The sequence below is a fragment of the Pseudorasbora parva genome, chromosome 19 (assembly GCF_024679245.1).
Source record: "Pseudorasbora parva isolate DD20220531a chromosome 19, ASM2467924v1, whole genome shotgun sequence".
NCBI classification, from domain to species: Eukaryota; Metazoa; Chordata; class Actinopteri; order Cypriniformes; family Gobionidae; genus Pseudorasbora; species Pseudorasbora parva.
Window position 1 is genome coordinate 40,512,384 of NC_090190.1, and position 17,500 is coordinate 40,529,883.

A 17,500-nucleotide genomic window follows, 5' to 3' on the forward strand; every position below is an offset into this window, starting at 1 on the left:
AAGGGTGCGCACGGCAAAAATAACGTCAACGCGGAGAGAGCGAGACCCCATTTCGCATGGCGCTGTGCACGTCAAATTTTGTAACTTTGCATGCGGCTCTGAAACCGAAGAAGCACGAGCTCCAGACGAATCTGCCCGAGGCTCATAACACCGGCACCCGGTCTGCACGTCGAGTTTAAACATCGCCCCAAACGAGGCGCTCGTGCGCAGTCAACGAGAGAGACGAGGAAAACAAACAAGCATATGATCAAAATGATCGAGCTCATTTTATTTATTGTGCGATTAATTGATTTATTGACTATCACGACAGGCCTAACAGTCCCACAAACTCACACACTCTCATTAACTAACACTCACTAACACACACAGTAACACTCTCTCTCACTCTCTTTCACACACAAACACACACACTTACACACTCGTCTCATTCAGATACATGCCTCTCATGTTGGCAGTTCAGAAGAAACCCTTTTGCAGGCCTATAAACACCCCAAAAATGGTGCACATAAACAATCACATTCTGGTTTCCCAAACCTGACCAGCTGAGAAGCCCCCAAAACCCAGTCAAACCAGCAGATCACCCTGACCCGTCCTGAAGACCAGCACACCAGCAGAAATCCATGTCATACTAATAAATATCTCTTTAAAGGTTTTCTTAGTTTGTTTAAATGTATGTGAACGTTTTACCTCCATTCGTCCTGTGGGCGGTTCTGTTCGTACTTCTCCCTCACGTGGGACACGCCCATATCGGGGTGGAGCCAGTGGATGTCTCCTGATGGGACGCGTGTGAGGCGCAGCCCGAAACAAGCCACGTGCTTGACTTTATGGATGTCCACGATCTTCTGAATAATTCCCTGCAGACACAAAACACACAGTTCATGGTCATAAAAATCCCATAATACACGGCACACCGCGATATATAAACTGATTTATAGAACCGTAAAAATCCTGCGGCTGTTATTAGATGATTAGAGCATAATGGATGCGACCTGGATCCTGATAAATCCACCTCAACCTTCATGAGACTGAATATCCCCGACACACACTAGAAACGCAGCGGGTCAGAGACACCAATCAAAACCACACCTGCGTTCAAGAGTTTGAGGTCAGTAAGATTAACGCCTTTATTCATCAAGGATGCATTAAAATGATCACAAGTGTCAGTAAAGTGACATTTATAATGTTACAAAAGATTCCATTTCAGATAAACGCTGCTCTTTTGAACTTTCTATTCATCAGAGAATCCTGAAAAAATGTATCCCAGTTTCCACAACAATATGAGCAGCACAACTCTTTTCAACACTGATAAAAAACATAAATGTTTATTGGTCATCCAATCCTCATCTGAGAATGATTAGTGAAGGATCATGTGACACTGAAGACTGGAGTAATGATGATAAATTCACCTTTGGTCACAGGAATAAATTACACTTTACTGTATATTCACATTGAAGACAGTTCTTTAAAATAGTAATAATATTTCACAAATTTACTGATTTTACTGTATTTTTTAATCAAAAATGCAGCCTTGGTGAGCAGAAGACACTTAAAGCTCCACTGAAATCAAAATTTAAGTTTTTTTTAGCTTTTAGTATGACTGTGTTAGCCTTAAAGTTATGAATAAGCTGGTGTATGTTCCAAAATTATGACAAAATTTGCATTTAGGAGATATAAGCATTCAAAATTTACAGTCTCCCACTAATGTTAAAACGAATCCCAGATTTTGGTGACATGATCGCAGACTTCACTTTCTCGTCAAATCTTCTGTCCAATCAGAATGCTCTCTAGAATCTAAAGCCCGCCCCCTACACTGCTAAAGCGGCGGCTGAAATCGGTCAGGAGTTAACACACATTTACTAATTTCTACATGGTGAAAGGCACAGAGCACACTATATATGTGATAATTCAATATATAGGAATCGATTCAGTGTAAATATGCTTTCATTTGAGGCGAATAAAGTCTGTTTTCACGTTAGTTTCACGCACCGCAGCAGCGCACACACACACACACACACACACACACACACACACACACACACACACACACACACACAAACGGCTCGGGTCTAAAGTTAGACTACAGACACGAGAGCGCAGCGCGGATCATATGCGCGAGTTGGCGCAGACAACAATCACATCGCCTCATTTGAATTCGGCACAGAATGCTGCATTTCAAAGCGATATGGAGGAGATTATGATGATAAACAGTGTTAGAGGAAACTGGCTTTACCAAACAGAGAAAGATCCGCTCTTGCGCTCTAGTCAAACTGTATATTAACGAAACGCTATTGGCTGTTTCAAAAAAGGGGAGGAGCTGCTAACAGCTGGAGCCGTTTCAGAGGAAATTACGTCAACACATTGAATAATGCAGCGTGTTTCAAGGCACTTCAGTGGGCCTTTAAAGACTCATTACTTTGAATACACGTGTAGCTTTGATTTTTTTAATGTAGTCTTATATTTTAAGATTTGTTTGTGATGTAACGTCCTCTAATATTTCTGTCACATGACTTGATTGGCAAGAGTTATTCCATATACTAATAATAATGTTTAAATCAAAACTGCTGATGTGTTTTACTTTAAACCCCACAAATATATAAAAAAATCAAAATATTTTAATCATAGAGGAATTGCATATGTAATATATATTTGAATAACTTAAAAACAAGCGTCATTGACCCACACATGACACGGGCTCAGATGACATGGTGCTGTGCTCGACACGGAAGCTGGGTGGTTGCCATGGCACTGCTGCAGGCCTCACTGATCGAGGACACACACACACACACACACACACACACACACACACACACACACACACACACACACACACACACTGAAACGGACAGTGTTTTGTGACTCACTGGGGTTACACACTAAATGGATTACATGATCACATAAGAGCAGAATAATACACTGGTTCTGTGAGGCTGCTAAACTAATGACAAAATCAGATGCAATGCAGTTCAATAAATAAGATTAATAACAGCCTAATGTTCACCACAATCACTTTTTAGTTATGAGTAACTTTCACAGAAAAGTTCATAATATTATACATTTTATATGTCAATTGTAAAGTTATTTTTTATTTACTATAAATTTATTTAAAAATAAATGTATAATTGCAAAAAATAAAAAATAAATTAATAAATAAAACACATTAAATAGAATTGTATTGAATATGACTGTAATCAGTGATGTTAATGTTCACTGGAAATAAAACTATTAATTGTTTTTGGTAACAAAGAAATCTGAAAAAAAAAAATCATTTTGTACAAATATAAATTTGTACAATTTCAAATCTTGTTTGTGTGATAATTTATTTATTTATTTATTTTAAATGATCATTTAGAACTTGGATGGATGCTAACAAAAATATAATATTATTATTAATTCATAATTATATCATTAGTAACCAATGAAATGTGAAATCAGTGCAAAACAAATTAATATGTTCCACTAGCATTAAAAATTAAAGATAAGTGAAACTTAGGCCACATTCACACTGCAGGTCTTGATGCACAATTCCGATTTGGTGACTAAATCCGATTTTTTTGACGACCCGCTTACATCATCTTTTCAAAAGCGACCCGTATCTGATATTTGCATTTACACTGTACACTGGCGAGACAGCCCAAGACGTTCTTAACCGGTGAAAGGAAGTAAAACAGCGCGATATGCAATGGACGCAGACAAAATGAGTGCACAATGTTTTGCTGTCTGCACTGTTCCACACATCTTTAAAGGTCGGCAAAACATTTCTCTCTTAAGGCGGAGAAAAGAGGAGAGCCCTTGACAGGGTTGCCAGGTTTTCACAACAAAACCCGTCCAATTGCAACTCAAAACTGTGTTAAAGTAGCCCAATTACGCATGAAAACCACGGATTTGGCAACACTGGCAGTTCGTGTCCACCTGAGTTGACGTCCTTCGCCTCCGTCCTTTTTTCAATGACGTACGACTCGCATTTACTGGGGAATATCCGATCTGTCCGCTTATATGGCGGACGCTAATGCACGTATCTGCATCATATCGGATTTATTACCACATAAGAGCGAGGCCTCAATCCGATCTGAGGATATCGGAATTAATGCGTTTGTTTTTTTCCTGCTTCCACGTTCACATGTCATATCCGATCTGTGCCACATGAGAGGAAAAAATCGGAATTGGGTCACTTGAACCATTCAGGATAAATGGGGCCTAAGATTATAAAACACACAGCTTTGGCCAATATACGAGTTATGACATCAGATGAATATTACATAAAATGCACAACCTTATGTCATATATATATATAAGTACTTTTAACTGCGTCTCTGTACAGACTAAATAACCTTTAAAAAAAGCCAGACGAAACAGCATCGCACCCAGACAGTGTCCCTCATCTCCCTCCACATCAGACGCTGGTCTGACAGCCCTGACACAAATACAGTACAGACACTATAGAGCTCTTCACAGAGTAGATCATGCTTTTCGCCAGGCCGAGAAACTCACGCTGGCACTCCAGCCAAAACACCGCATATTTACGACGGCACGCTCAGGTGAGCGAGATCCGGGCCTGACAGGACCTGATAGGAAGGAGAGGTTGGCTAGTGTCAGGCCAGCTCAGTGTTGGGTTTTACCAGCAGGACATGACATATAAACAGATCACAGGCCAGCTGGAACGGCCGTCTACACGTGGCCTTCACATTACGACTGTGGGTTTGGCCAACCGCTGGTGTGCGGGAATAACAGAGCTGGATTTCCCACTGCATACTTTTTCCGGCTCTAACATGCGCTTTCTGTAAGATCGCAGCTTTATACCAGGAAAAGAGACTCATGAATCATAAAGATCAACTCAAGCACTTGCCACTATTTACTAATGCATATCACATGAAAAAAACAATGCACATGAAATTTAAATGAACATCCATTTTGCAATGATCTAGTCGACCTCTTGAATATACAGGAGACGTGAGCGAAGTCGAGTTAAAATGGATGACAAGCTTGTTGCAATCGGCCTGTTAATCCAACAACAAATCTCTCATTAGAATAATTAAAGTGCTTCGTTTAGCAGAGTTTAATAAGATAATCCCAGCATCTGAAATCAACCAGCCAAAGCTCAACTATATGATACGTTAGCATGCTTTACAGCTTAAAAACTGACACGGATTTTAAAATAATAAATCCAGTTTAATTCATTACAGGCTTAAAACACTGCATTGTATTTCTTAGCATAATCAAAACAACTTGAAGGAATTCACATGCATTATAAATCAGAAACTTTTCTCTAAAATGACTTAAAACACATTTCTGCATTCATTTCTGAGTGATCAGCAATGGTTTAAAATGTCATTTGCTGCTCAGCATCATTAGCATCACAAATCGTTTGCATGCAAATTGTCAATTAGACGTTGCTCTTCAGATGCTGCTTCATTATTTTATATTTAGCTCTGAATGCTAATGCATTCAATTTATATACATATTCATTTATTCACTAAGCAGATGCCCAAAGCAACTGACAAATAATGAAAGCAAAACATACACAAAGTTTTTCCTTCTCTAAAATAAGCAAGTGATTCTCATCATAAATGATGTTTTTTGATTCTCAATTCGTTCTTCCACTGCCGTGTGATTCGAGCAGTTTTCTCATGCCGCAAAATATTCCTCATTTAACTCTGTGAGAAATAAAATCCCTGCTGCTGGAAATCTGAACATCTGTGTTAAAGCTTGAACAGATAAGAGCCCCGGAGTCCTGCATTAGAAATGGCCACTTCTGTCACGATTAAACCACACAAGTGCTTTCTGAGCTTCAGGCTTGTTTAATCTGGACCTCAGCCAGACCTCCACATGTTCTCAAGGATCGGAAGACAAACACTTTGTTCTTTGGTTTAAGACACCACAGATGAACGTGGCAAAATATTACATTTACCCATATTTCCACAAAAATAACGTTTTTGACCAGTGGATGAAAAAACAATGGTTCTGTTTGTAGTGCATTGCCTTAACATGCACTGAAATGTCTTTGGTTGACGTTGAAATGATCACACACTAAGCCAGGGCGGGTCAGTTAGAAACATGAGATGTCACCAGAGACCGTCCGATCAAGAGGACCAGCGCGTTTAATCTGCCTGTGGATTTAAAGACACCGATCAATACAACCACTGCGTCTCTAACAGAGCCGTCCAACTCGACTCTTTCTCCTCTGAGACTGAAATTAATTCAATTCCAGCAGGGAAATTAAGCCTTTCGGTGAAAGCTGAGCTTCGGAAGGGCTCGTGTACTTCCTGAGGAGTCACATTTGCATGCCTGAACACACACAGGCACATAAATGGATGGAAGCCCGCAAACTTTGAAGCTTCATTTGTTTATCACCAAACTCATCCTCCACAAACTCATCCTGCACAAATCAAAAGACTGTCAATAAAGCGGAAAAACACTTATGCTGCATGGCAGCCGGTTCCAGGTGGTCTACTTCCTCTGGAAACCTTAAAGGATAAGTTCACTTCACAATGAACGTTTCCTGATAATTTACTCGCCTCATCTCATCCAAGATGTTCATGTCTTTCATTCTTCAGTCGAAAGTACATTTTTCAGAGGAAGAGCTTCAGCAAGATCCCAGAGGAATAGGGTCTGATCTAGACAAACCATCGGACATTTTCTATTTTCGAGTAAATATCAGGAAATGTTTTGAAGTGAAACTAATCCTTTAAACAAAGCCAGTCAAACTGATTAAAAACAAAAAAAAGTTCAACCAAACAATCATCAAGACCTGCTCAGAGCAGCGAATGACTCAAATGACCAACTCAAACCACCTGGAAACCACATAAAACCCTCAGGAACCGGTTTTATCAGGATTTTATATGAAAAAGTTAGTATGAAAAAGAGATTCTAACAGCTATATGTTTTTTTTACAGCTACTAATATTTGAATAATATATATTTGTTAATATATATATATATATATATATATATATATATATATATATATATATATATATATATATATATATATATATATTTTTTTTACATTTATAAACATTAAGCATTCAAATAATATATATATATATTATTGCGCTCAGTGCATGTAAAACGCGAATGAGATGTTCAACCGGCAAATAAACACGGCTAAACACCCACTAACTTGATATGACTGGATATTTGCAAAGCCGAAATAAACTGAGATAAATATTTCAAACAAAGAGAAATAGAAATAATTCATTAAATGCAAAACCGGAAAAAACGCAATTCACCAGCGCGTATTGAACCGTGAATGCCGTACCAAACGGTTCAATATTATATTGAGTATTGTGGCATCCCTATCCTAGGTGGTTTGAGTATATATATATTAGGGATAGGGATGCCACAATACTCAATATAATATTGAACCGTTTGGTACGGCATTCAAGGTTCAATACGCGCTGGTGAATTGCGTTTTGTCCGGTTTTGCATTTAATGAATTATTTCTATTTCTCTTTGTGTGAAATATTTATCTCAGTTTATTTCGGCTCTGCAAATATCCAGTCATATCAAGTTAGTGGGTGTTTAGCCGCGTTTATTTGCCGGTTGAACATCTCATTCGCGTTTTACATGCACTGAGCGCGCGCGCCTGTCAGACACGTGATTACTGGACTAAGTAGTCTTACTGCGCTAATACTGTCAAACAAAAGTGAACGTAAAATCGCGTGTCTATGATGCAAGTCGGTCTTAGCAGCGCAGACTAGTGATCGTGAACGCTTGTCCTCAAAGGGACAGTTCACCTCTAAAATTATAGAGGTATTAGAGGTATTAAAATAGAAAAAATTAATAATACAGTAACTTTCAATCAATGTATATTGAAGACTTTAGTTTTAATTTTAGCCTACATTCATTCAATTTCATACTTAAATGCTACTGTACATCTCTGAGCTGCCACTGTTAATCTTTATATATATTTATTTTATATTATACAATACACTAGGAATGTGTACAAGGGTTTTTTTTTAAGTAAAGTTTTAAGTTTAAGTAAGGTTTTTCAAGTCTTTTAAGTAAAATAAAGAAAGAGTATTGCAATAAACATTTTCTCCTTAACCTCTTTCTGTTCCTGTCGCCTAAGAATAGAATAGCAAAAAAACGAACCGAACCGAAAACCGTGGTAAAAAACCGAGGTATGTATTGAACCGTGGACTAACCGTATTGTTGCATCCCTAATATATATAAATAACTATTTAGACCGGCTCAGGGCGGATAATGGTCAACTTGGACCACCTAGAAACCATGTAAAACCTCAGAAACTGGTTCTAAAAGCTACAGTGATACACTAAAGTAAGACACTAAACAGAAGTTGTGTGACCTTGAGCTTTCTCTTACCCTGACGTCAGTTGCATCTCCATGCCGGATGTTGCAGGTGCTGTGCTCGCTGTTGCTCTCGAAATGATGGAAGACCTTCAGGACCCTGTCAGGGGCCCCGGGGGCCCGCTCCGTCCCCGCACTCAGACGGGCCTTGGCCCCGCCGCCCAGGGGGAAGCTCGGGTTGGGCTCCAGGTATGCCGTCGCCATGCCTTTGCCGTGCGCTAAGTGTCTGTCATATTCTGTACAGAAACAAGATGGAGGAGAAACCGGTTAGGGTCATTTTGTCATAAAAATACAATAAACATATCCACTGCATGTTTCAGAGTGAAGCGCAGCACTGAAGCTAATTTCACAGTAAATGTTTCTCCATGTGATCTCATCTCTGCATCTGTTTGGGTCACTTATAACGCAACATGCAACACCAATAAGAAGCGCTTATCCACAATAAAAGACCTGTGGTTTAATGCCAAAAAAAGCTTGATGGTTCATTTTACACAATAAAGAAAATGAGACGGCACAAATATTAGTATTATCATTTTAAAGTTGTACTGAAGTATCATTATTATTAAAAAAAAAAAAAACAGATATTTTATTGAATATTGGTAATATTACTTGTTTAATATTTTATTTAATATTTTTATTTATTAATAATAATAATAATCAAATGTACTGAGCTGCCCTAGAAACCAGGGTTATTAAAATAAACTAATAAAATGCATCTAGTTTCCCATGAAACATGTCTTAATTTAATTTAGTTCAATTTGATAAAGTAAAATAACTAAAATTTGAATAAAAATTAAAAACTATATGGACATGTAAAAAAAAAAACTACTAAAACTAATACAAATTGTAAAAAACACCACAAAATTACAAACTCTTTCAATACAATATACTATATATATAAAACTAATTCAAAATATTAATAAAAACTATAATAGTATCTTAATGATACTTTAATAACGCGGATATAAACAAGCACCACAAACCTGGAAAAAAGCATTTTAAAAAGCAATCATCATTTTTTTCCCCTTAAATTGTGCAGCCCTATTTTAGCCTTACACACCAATTACACACAATGAAAACAGACATTGCTTCCAAACTCAAAGACTTATACTATAAACTCAAACCAACAGCATCCCACCATTTCTCACACGTCTGATTTAATCTGAGGGCTTCCTCTGTGTGTGAAGCGGTTCGAGAGCCAGACAGCGAAATATGGCGAAGCGCGAACAACATGATGAATTTCCTCATGAAATGAAGAGAGAGGCGTAATGCAGGAGCAGATGAATTGCCAGACACCTCGCAGATGAAGAGCAAAACCATTTCCATTTATCTGCTCGTGGTTACATCAGGGTTACCAGACGAGGCTCATTCATGGTTTAACACGTCAGCCTAAAGAACAGACATCTTTCCAGCTGGATGAAGCTGGTTTGGGTGGTCGACTCGACACTCGACATTAAACTAACCAGCTAAAACCCATTCATACATTAAACCCCAGGACGACACAGGCAAGACAGTTGCATGCTGGGAAGGGCTGATATTTTTTAGCAGATCGCAGCACTTTCCCATCAGCAGAATTCCTACAATCCCAGACGTCCGCTTATCTGCCCCTTATCACCATTACAAATATGAAACACACACCCACAACAAAGATAAACAAACGAACAAGAACACACACACACACACACACACACACACACACACACACACACACACACAAGTGTTTTCCATTAGTTGAACATGAAAAGTAGTAACAAATGATAAACCACTCTAATACTGATCATTGCTGTCATTTACCAATAATAATTCAGTCATCCATTCCTTGGGAAACACATTTACAATGAAAGTGCAGCAGGAGAGCACAAATGTTGGCGAAGCCTTGAATATTTGAGCAAAACATGCTTTTAAAGGTGTTTTAAAGGTGTTTTTGTTTTAGATGGATGAACTTCTGATTTAAGTCCTGTTTCATGAAAACAGAGCCTTACGGATACATTTATTTTTATGCTGATTCTTACAAAAAGTTCCTTTTGTCCAGAGAGGAAGAGTCGTGTCAGGTCACCATTATTTCTATAGAGATATCAATTCTGGCCTAGATAAACGAATGCAGTGTGATTTATTAATGATAAACTTCTGACAATCATCAGCTATCAAGGATCACATCTACCTGGACACATAAAACGGTCACATCTGAAGGTTTTCTGAAGGTAAATGTAAGACCCTTTTAAGACCAGTTAAAGGTGCACTATGCAACTTTCCGTCCACTAGAGGGCGCATTTCAAAACAAAGGTGTAGTTTGATGACGCCAAGTGTGAGCGCAGCGTCTTGGGACATGTGGTCTTCACCTCACAGCCGGTGGAAAATAGGACTCATGTAGTAATCACGTTCATGGATGCGGTTATTAACGTTACTGTAGTCTAAAGCAGAGCAGGACCGAGTGTTGTGGAGCTGAGCACGGCTGCTGGAGCGATTGTTATACAAACACACGACTCGCGAACACCGGGACTTTTATTATGACGGGACGGGACACAGTCGCAGGGCGCCTGCACTGATCGGCTCTTCCGGTTATGATTATGAGGTAATGCAGCTCTGTTTATCATATTAGATACATTTAAGTGTGTTGAAAACGATGTTATGACGTTACTCCGTGCGTTCACTTGTTCACACTGCTAAGAGTAAAGCGCTCCTGCCAAATAAAAGCCGAAACCGAGGGTAGCGCAGATATGACGCGATTGACAGGCGACTCCCTCAAACGCTATGCTGACACGTCCCGGCCCTTAGTTAAAATAGCAATTTTCTCACAATTTACAAATAGTTGGAAACATTTGGGATATCGTAAGTACTCAACTGAACAAAATATATAACACCGGCCTAGTGGATTTTGGATATTTTACTGCAAAAATACTACATAGTGCACCTTTAAACTGATCATTTTATAAACATCACACGTCAATATGTCCTCTAAATGTAAATGTCTAAGCACACAATTGTATTTTGTTGTTTTATTAGCAACACTTCTTTTGAAAGTGTCGCTTTCAAAAGAACTTTGAAAAGTCACAAGTTTGAAAATACAATTTCCAACAGATCGTTATAATTAATTTTACAAAAAATTGCCTAAAGTTTGATATAAGAAATCCAGTTATCTTGTAAAAGCAATTTTATGATTAAAACAAGAATAAATATCAGCCACACGACAATAAGAAAAACAAGATTCTGGGCTCTATTTTAACAATCTGAGCATACGATGTAGAATCGTATCAGAATCCACTTTTGCTAGTTTCACAACAGAAATAATGTTCGGCGTGCCAGATGCATGGTCTAAAAGGGTTGTCCCTCGTCTCTTAATGAGTCATGAGTGTGTTTTGGGCGTAATGTGCAATAAACCAATCAGAGTCTCATCTCCCATTCCCTTTAAAAGCCAGTTTTGCTCAGACCTTAGCAGATTCACTATTTACGTGACCGGAAAGACTGAACAGAATCCTTTTATTTTTAATAAGCAGAGTGTATGTACGTTGTGCATCTGCCTATATGCTCATATTCCTAACACACCCTTTAAATAACACAAAAAATACTGCGCTGTTGACATAGAGCAGGTTTGTGTTGGTCAGTGGTCAGTGGTTTTCAGTTCTTTAAAATGGCAACGCTCCAACAATGCTCCTGAACACTCCTGGTTCAGACCAGACGCCCATGGGGGAAAAGATGACACGTGGATTTTAAAAAAACATGGATTGGACTGAAACTAGCCAAAGACATTGCAGTCGCATTGCACCGGGTGTATGATAGGGCCCTTAATTATTTCTTGGCATGTCAAGTAAATGTATTTTGAGTTAAGGATGTTTAGAATATGTACTGGAAAACAAAAATCCTATGGAAGTGAAGTGTATGCAATTTAATTTAGGGCCCTATGAAAAATCCAGTATTTTTTTTCTGGAAATTTTACTGACTTTCATTCATTTTCGGAACACAAATAAATATATTTTTCATGAAATCTGAGAGATTTCTGTCCCTCCATTGACATCTAAGCAACTTCCATTGAAACTTAAAAAAAAAAAATCTGAAGAGATTTGATCATTTTATGCAATGAACGAACGTCTAATGGGTTTGGAACGACATGAGGGAGAGTAAATGATGACAGAATAAAAACATTTGGGTGAACTGTCCCTTTAAGTGTGCTGAAATTTGACAAATTCTATGACATTCCACATTTTACAAATTTTTATGAATGGATTCTGCAATTCTGTCCGCGTTTTCTGCATCACAGAAATCATGGGGGCTTAATTTAATGACATTATTAAGGCCTTAAATTATGGAAGGTCAATTTAAGACTTTATTAAGACCTGCGGAAACCTCGTTACAGTAATGAGAACTGCCATGAAAATAATGTCACAATGCAATTAAATCATAATGGCTGTCATGAGATTCATTCTGCTGGTGAAAGGAGCTTCTTATTATTGGCTTCACTTCCTTAACACATATCAAGGCTTTCTTTTAGTTTGGGGGTGAAATATGAGCCAGACATGTTCTTGAAAGGCACACACACACACACACACACACACACACACACACACACACACACACACACACACACACACACACACACACACACACACATATCAAAGCGTCAGTGAATGAGCAGTTACACCCACAGAGGCACGTATGACAGAGATCTGAAATACACACACACACACACACACACAGACACTGACACCATCCAAAAACACTCCAGTCTGTCTGCTTCATACATCATCAACTAAAACACCAAAACATCACACACACACTCAGAAGACAAATTTAGACACCAAAGTAACTCACTAAACTCTTACTACAAGTTAAAACAAATAGATCAATGAATTAAAAATGTCGGAAGGAAGTCCACCTAACGCATGACTGACTTAGTAAATCTGAACATTACCAAGAGGTCTCTCTAAAGCCAAATTACAAACAATGAGCATAAGAGCGGCCCGTGGACATGACAGTCCTACCTGTGAGTAGAAACGGCCAGCAAACACACGGTACAGCAAAGTCCTGCGATAGGCATCCATCTCTGTCGGGGAACATGAGGGGAGAAGAGCGGCGTACAGAAATCCCCGGCACACGTCTGTGCCTGTAGCGGTTGTGGAATATCTGATGCTTTACCGCCACACACACACACACGGGTCGAGCCTCTTCCTCTCACATACAGTCTCATGTGTGAGTCATGTTTACTTGTTCACCACTGATGTCTCATTTCCCTCAGACTCACCTGGCGTCCAGGTGTGAGGGGGCGTGGCTTAACACAGGACACACCCCTACATCCATTTAAACAAAGAACACTAATACTGAATGGCTCATATAGGACAAAGAGACATACTGTACAAGCTATGCTTCAAATAGTGTGCTGGCTTGATGTATACTGTCTACTTAGGCAGCGACATACAACAATATGAGAGACATGACTCTTCATTTTTTATTAGAGTCTTCTACTTCAATAGTATTTTGAACAAAATGCACTTAACTAAAGGGGGGTCTGATGCTATTTCAAGCATTCTGACTTATTGACACTTATTGAGAAGAGACGAGACACATTGAAACATAGCCAAAATATTTAAAAAATGAGTTGGACGCATGACAGAGTATTTCTGTGCTAAATACATTTCTTCAGGATTCAAACTAGTTTTTTTCCGAGTATGGCCCTGTATGATGTCATAAAGGGCGGAAGTCCTTGTAAGGGCACTTCTCCCGGATGAACATGCGCATACACACACACACACACACACACACACACACACACACACACACACACACACACACACATCAACCAAGAGCGAGAGCAAAAGCGTGTCCTGTCCATCAACAAGCTTAGTTCGGGTTACAGGAGCCATCCGCAGCGCTGGCAGTGTGTTTTTAGTCGAAAATGTCACTAAAGAAGTGTGTTTCTGGTGTGAGGGAAATATCACCTTGTTCAGCTTCCCAAATAACCCTCTGTGTGTGTGTGTGTGTGTGTGTGTGTGTGTGTGTGTGTGTGTGTGTGTGTGTGTGTGTGTGTGTGTGTGTGTGTGTGTGTGTGTGTGTGTGTGTGTGTGTGTGTGTGTGTGTGTGTGTGTGTGTGTGTGTGTCCGGCAACGGCACACCTCCACAAGTTCGGGTGTTTTCAGAAAGAATCGGTACAGTATATGTCTTTTGCCTCTTGGGAGATATGAAGGAAGGACTCAAGATTAACATGAGATTGGCAGAAACTGTGTGCATTACGCCACCTTTAACTAATCCATAACCATAAAACAAGAACTTAATATAAGTTATTATCTATTTAAAATGCTAAATAAACTAAAAATATATATATTTTGAAGCAAAAAAATGCAATCATATTCCAAATAATCATTACAAAATAAAAATACTGAACAATATAATTGAATGATTTTAATAAAATGCTTTTCTGCATTTCGATGCATTTTCCACACTGTAGTTCTAGTGCTATTCATAGTTAATCATGGCAACTCTCTGAATAGTTTTAGCATGTTATTGCACAAGGTAATGTTAATGTATTTAGTTTTGGCAGGCTGCATTAACAGACATGCATCAATCCTGATCTAGGCAGGTGGAGCTGGGGATGTGGAGGGTTCACAAGAACTCAGACCAGACTCTTTAAAATGTTGAGCACGCAATCTCATTGGCTGCAGGATCAGCAGAGCCAATCAGCTTGTGCCATGCGGTAATGATGATTGCCTTGCATGTAAAGAGTTTCATGACTGAACTAGATAATTATACTTTAAATGTGGCATGCATTGAATATTATTAATATTTGTTGGCTCAACAAATTGCTTGTGATTTTCCTTAAAGCTACACTGTGTGATATTTTCCCCATCTAGTGATGAAAAGGACCATCCAGTGAATAATAGTTTCTGTTCCTCTCAATTCCGATTTCGTTTTAACTCCTACGGTGGCCGATTTAGTCCAAGATTAACATGGCTATCCCCCTCTTCACATTCGATACGGTGCCATCGAGTGTTAAAACGCGAAAGGTGAAGCTTGACTTTACGGGTATGTCCCTCTTTGGCTACTGTACTTTCAAGATGGAGGGGCAACATGGCGACCGGCATTCGAACCCCTCACCCGTATGTATTTTCAATGGCATATTATAAACTTACAAGAATACTTTATTACTTTAAAGAAGTAAATATACATTAATGAGCACATATATTTTTGAAAGAACTAAGTGTTTTTAGCTAAGAATAAACTAAAAAAGTTACACAGTGTTGCTTTAAGTCACTAGTATTAGTATAGTATGTGGTGTTGGAGCGACTATCGGTGAGTAAATAATGACAGGAGTGCAATTTCTGGGTGAATTTAATTTCCCATAATAAAGATGATAAAATAAAAGGCAGCACATAAATGGCTTGTCATTGTGAATAAAATGGGCAACGCTGGAGGAAATCTCCTCACACACTGTGAGCAAATCTGACTGCAGTGACCGCAGCCGAATCTGAATATAGCATCTCTAATGACTTCACAATCTTAAATGTCACGGTTCGGTCTAATTCAATGGCTCTGCAGCCAAAGACCACATCGACACACTGTGCTCCGTGAGTCATTCCAGGCGATTGCATGAAGATTTCACTGAATTTCCGTCATCTAGGAGTAATGAGTCATTCCTGACAGCATGAGACTAGTCTGAGCGGAAGAAAATGCTGAGTTTGCAGTCGGACAACATGAGGAAGTGTCCGTTAACAAGCTGAAGCCATCCGGTGGAACAGAGACGATCGGACCACGTCATGCTGTCACTCAGAGAGACCCACGGATATCCCAGCATGCACCAACAGTGAACACGTTCAGCTGAACTTCACGTTCAGGGACACAGAGACCCAAAAATGAGGAAAGAGGAGAGCCAAGACGAGAGCGCAGGAGGTGAGATGAAAGCAAAGGAGACGAGACGAGGAGACTAGATGAAAGAAAAGAGAAAGATGAGAGTGGAACAAAAGGCTAGAAGAGTTGAGAGCAAAGAAGAAAGTAAAAAAGAAGAGACGAGACGTAAGAAAAAAACAGGTGAGAAGAGATGAGACAGAAACACGACTAGAAGAGAATAGATAAGAAGAGACGAGAGGAGACTAGACAAGAGACAAGAAGTTAGAAGAGACAGATGAGACATGAAGAAACGAGACTAGAAGAGACATGACACTAATAGAAGAGAAGAGACATAAAGTGAGAAACGAAAAGTGGAGACGAGAAAAGAGAATAGACAAGAAAAATAAGAGATGAGAGTAGAAAATAATAGATGAGAAAAGAAGAGTCAAGACGAGACCAGAAGAGAATAGATGAGATATGATAAGATGAGGAGATAAGACTATGACGAAGATAATAGACAAGAAGAGACTAGAAGAAACAGGCAAGAACAGACGACAAAAGAGATGACAAAGGGAAGAGTTAGGAAGAGACGAGAAGAGACTAGACAAGAAGAGAAGACAAGAAGAGATGATTCAAAACGAGTCAAAACGAGACAACAAGAGAATAGATAAGAAAAGAAGAGACAAGAGGAAAAGAGACGAGAAGAGGCAAGACAAGAAGGGAGAAGAGACGGAAGAGATTAGAAGAGATGAGAGGAGACCAGACAAAAAGAGACTAGACAAGAATAGAAAAGAAGAGAGAAAAGAAAAGACGAGACAAGAAAACAAAAGGGAATAGACAAGAAAAATGAGAGATGAGAGAAGAAGAGACCAGAAAAGAATAGATGAGATAAGAAGAGACGAGACTAGTGAAGAAGAGAATAGACAAGAAGAGACTAGAAGAAACGAGACAAAAAGAGACCACAAAGAGAAGAGACGAGAAGAGATGAGACAAGAAAAGAGAACAGACAAGAGAAGAGACAAGACTAGAAGAGATGAGATGAAACAAGTCCAAACGAGACAAGAAGAGACAACAGAAGATGCTAGTAAGAGAAGAGACGAGAGTTGGAGGAGAGGAGAGGAGCATCCACATGACCTCCTGTGACCTCTGAACACACAGCTGCTCTCGACACACTGCAGGCATCATCCGCATGTTAACACACACTGCACTGCACTGCACATGCAAATGCATTTAAACCCAGTGAGAGGGAACATCTCATGTTACAGGAGTGAAGCAAAACACAAATCACTCTGAACACACACACACACACACACACACACACACACACACACACACACACACACACACACAGCATTAAAGCCCATCATCAACTGAGCCCTCAG

At 39.2% G+C, this 17,500-nt stretch overlaps 1 protein-coding gene across 10 annotated transcripts in view; it reads right to left on the reverse strand.

Moving 5' to 3' along the window:
* Window positions 1-17,500, reverse strand: part of ptk2aa (protein tyrosine kinase 2aa) — a 117,038-nt gene that overhangs the window by 56,670 nt on the left and 42,868 nt on the right. For 9 of the 10 annotated variants that reach the window (XM_067426413.1, XM_067426415.1, XM_067426412.1 and 6 more), the window contains 2 exons: window positions 8,322-8,542; window positions 688-854 (listed from right to left, as the gene is read on the reverse strand). In XM_067426413.1, the coding sequence (XP_067282514.1) occupies window positions 688-854; window positions 8,322-8,542 (388 nt within the window). Of the gene's footprint in view, window positions 1-687; window positions 855-8,321; window positions 8,543-13,282; window positions 13,429-17,500 lie in introns of those variants that run through there. The other variant, XM_067426416.1, reaches the window with a different exon arrangement.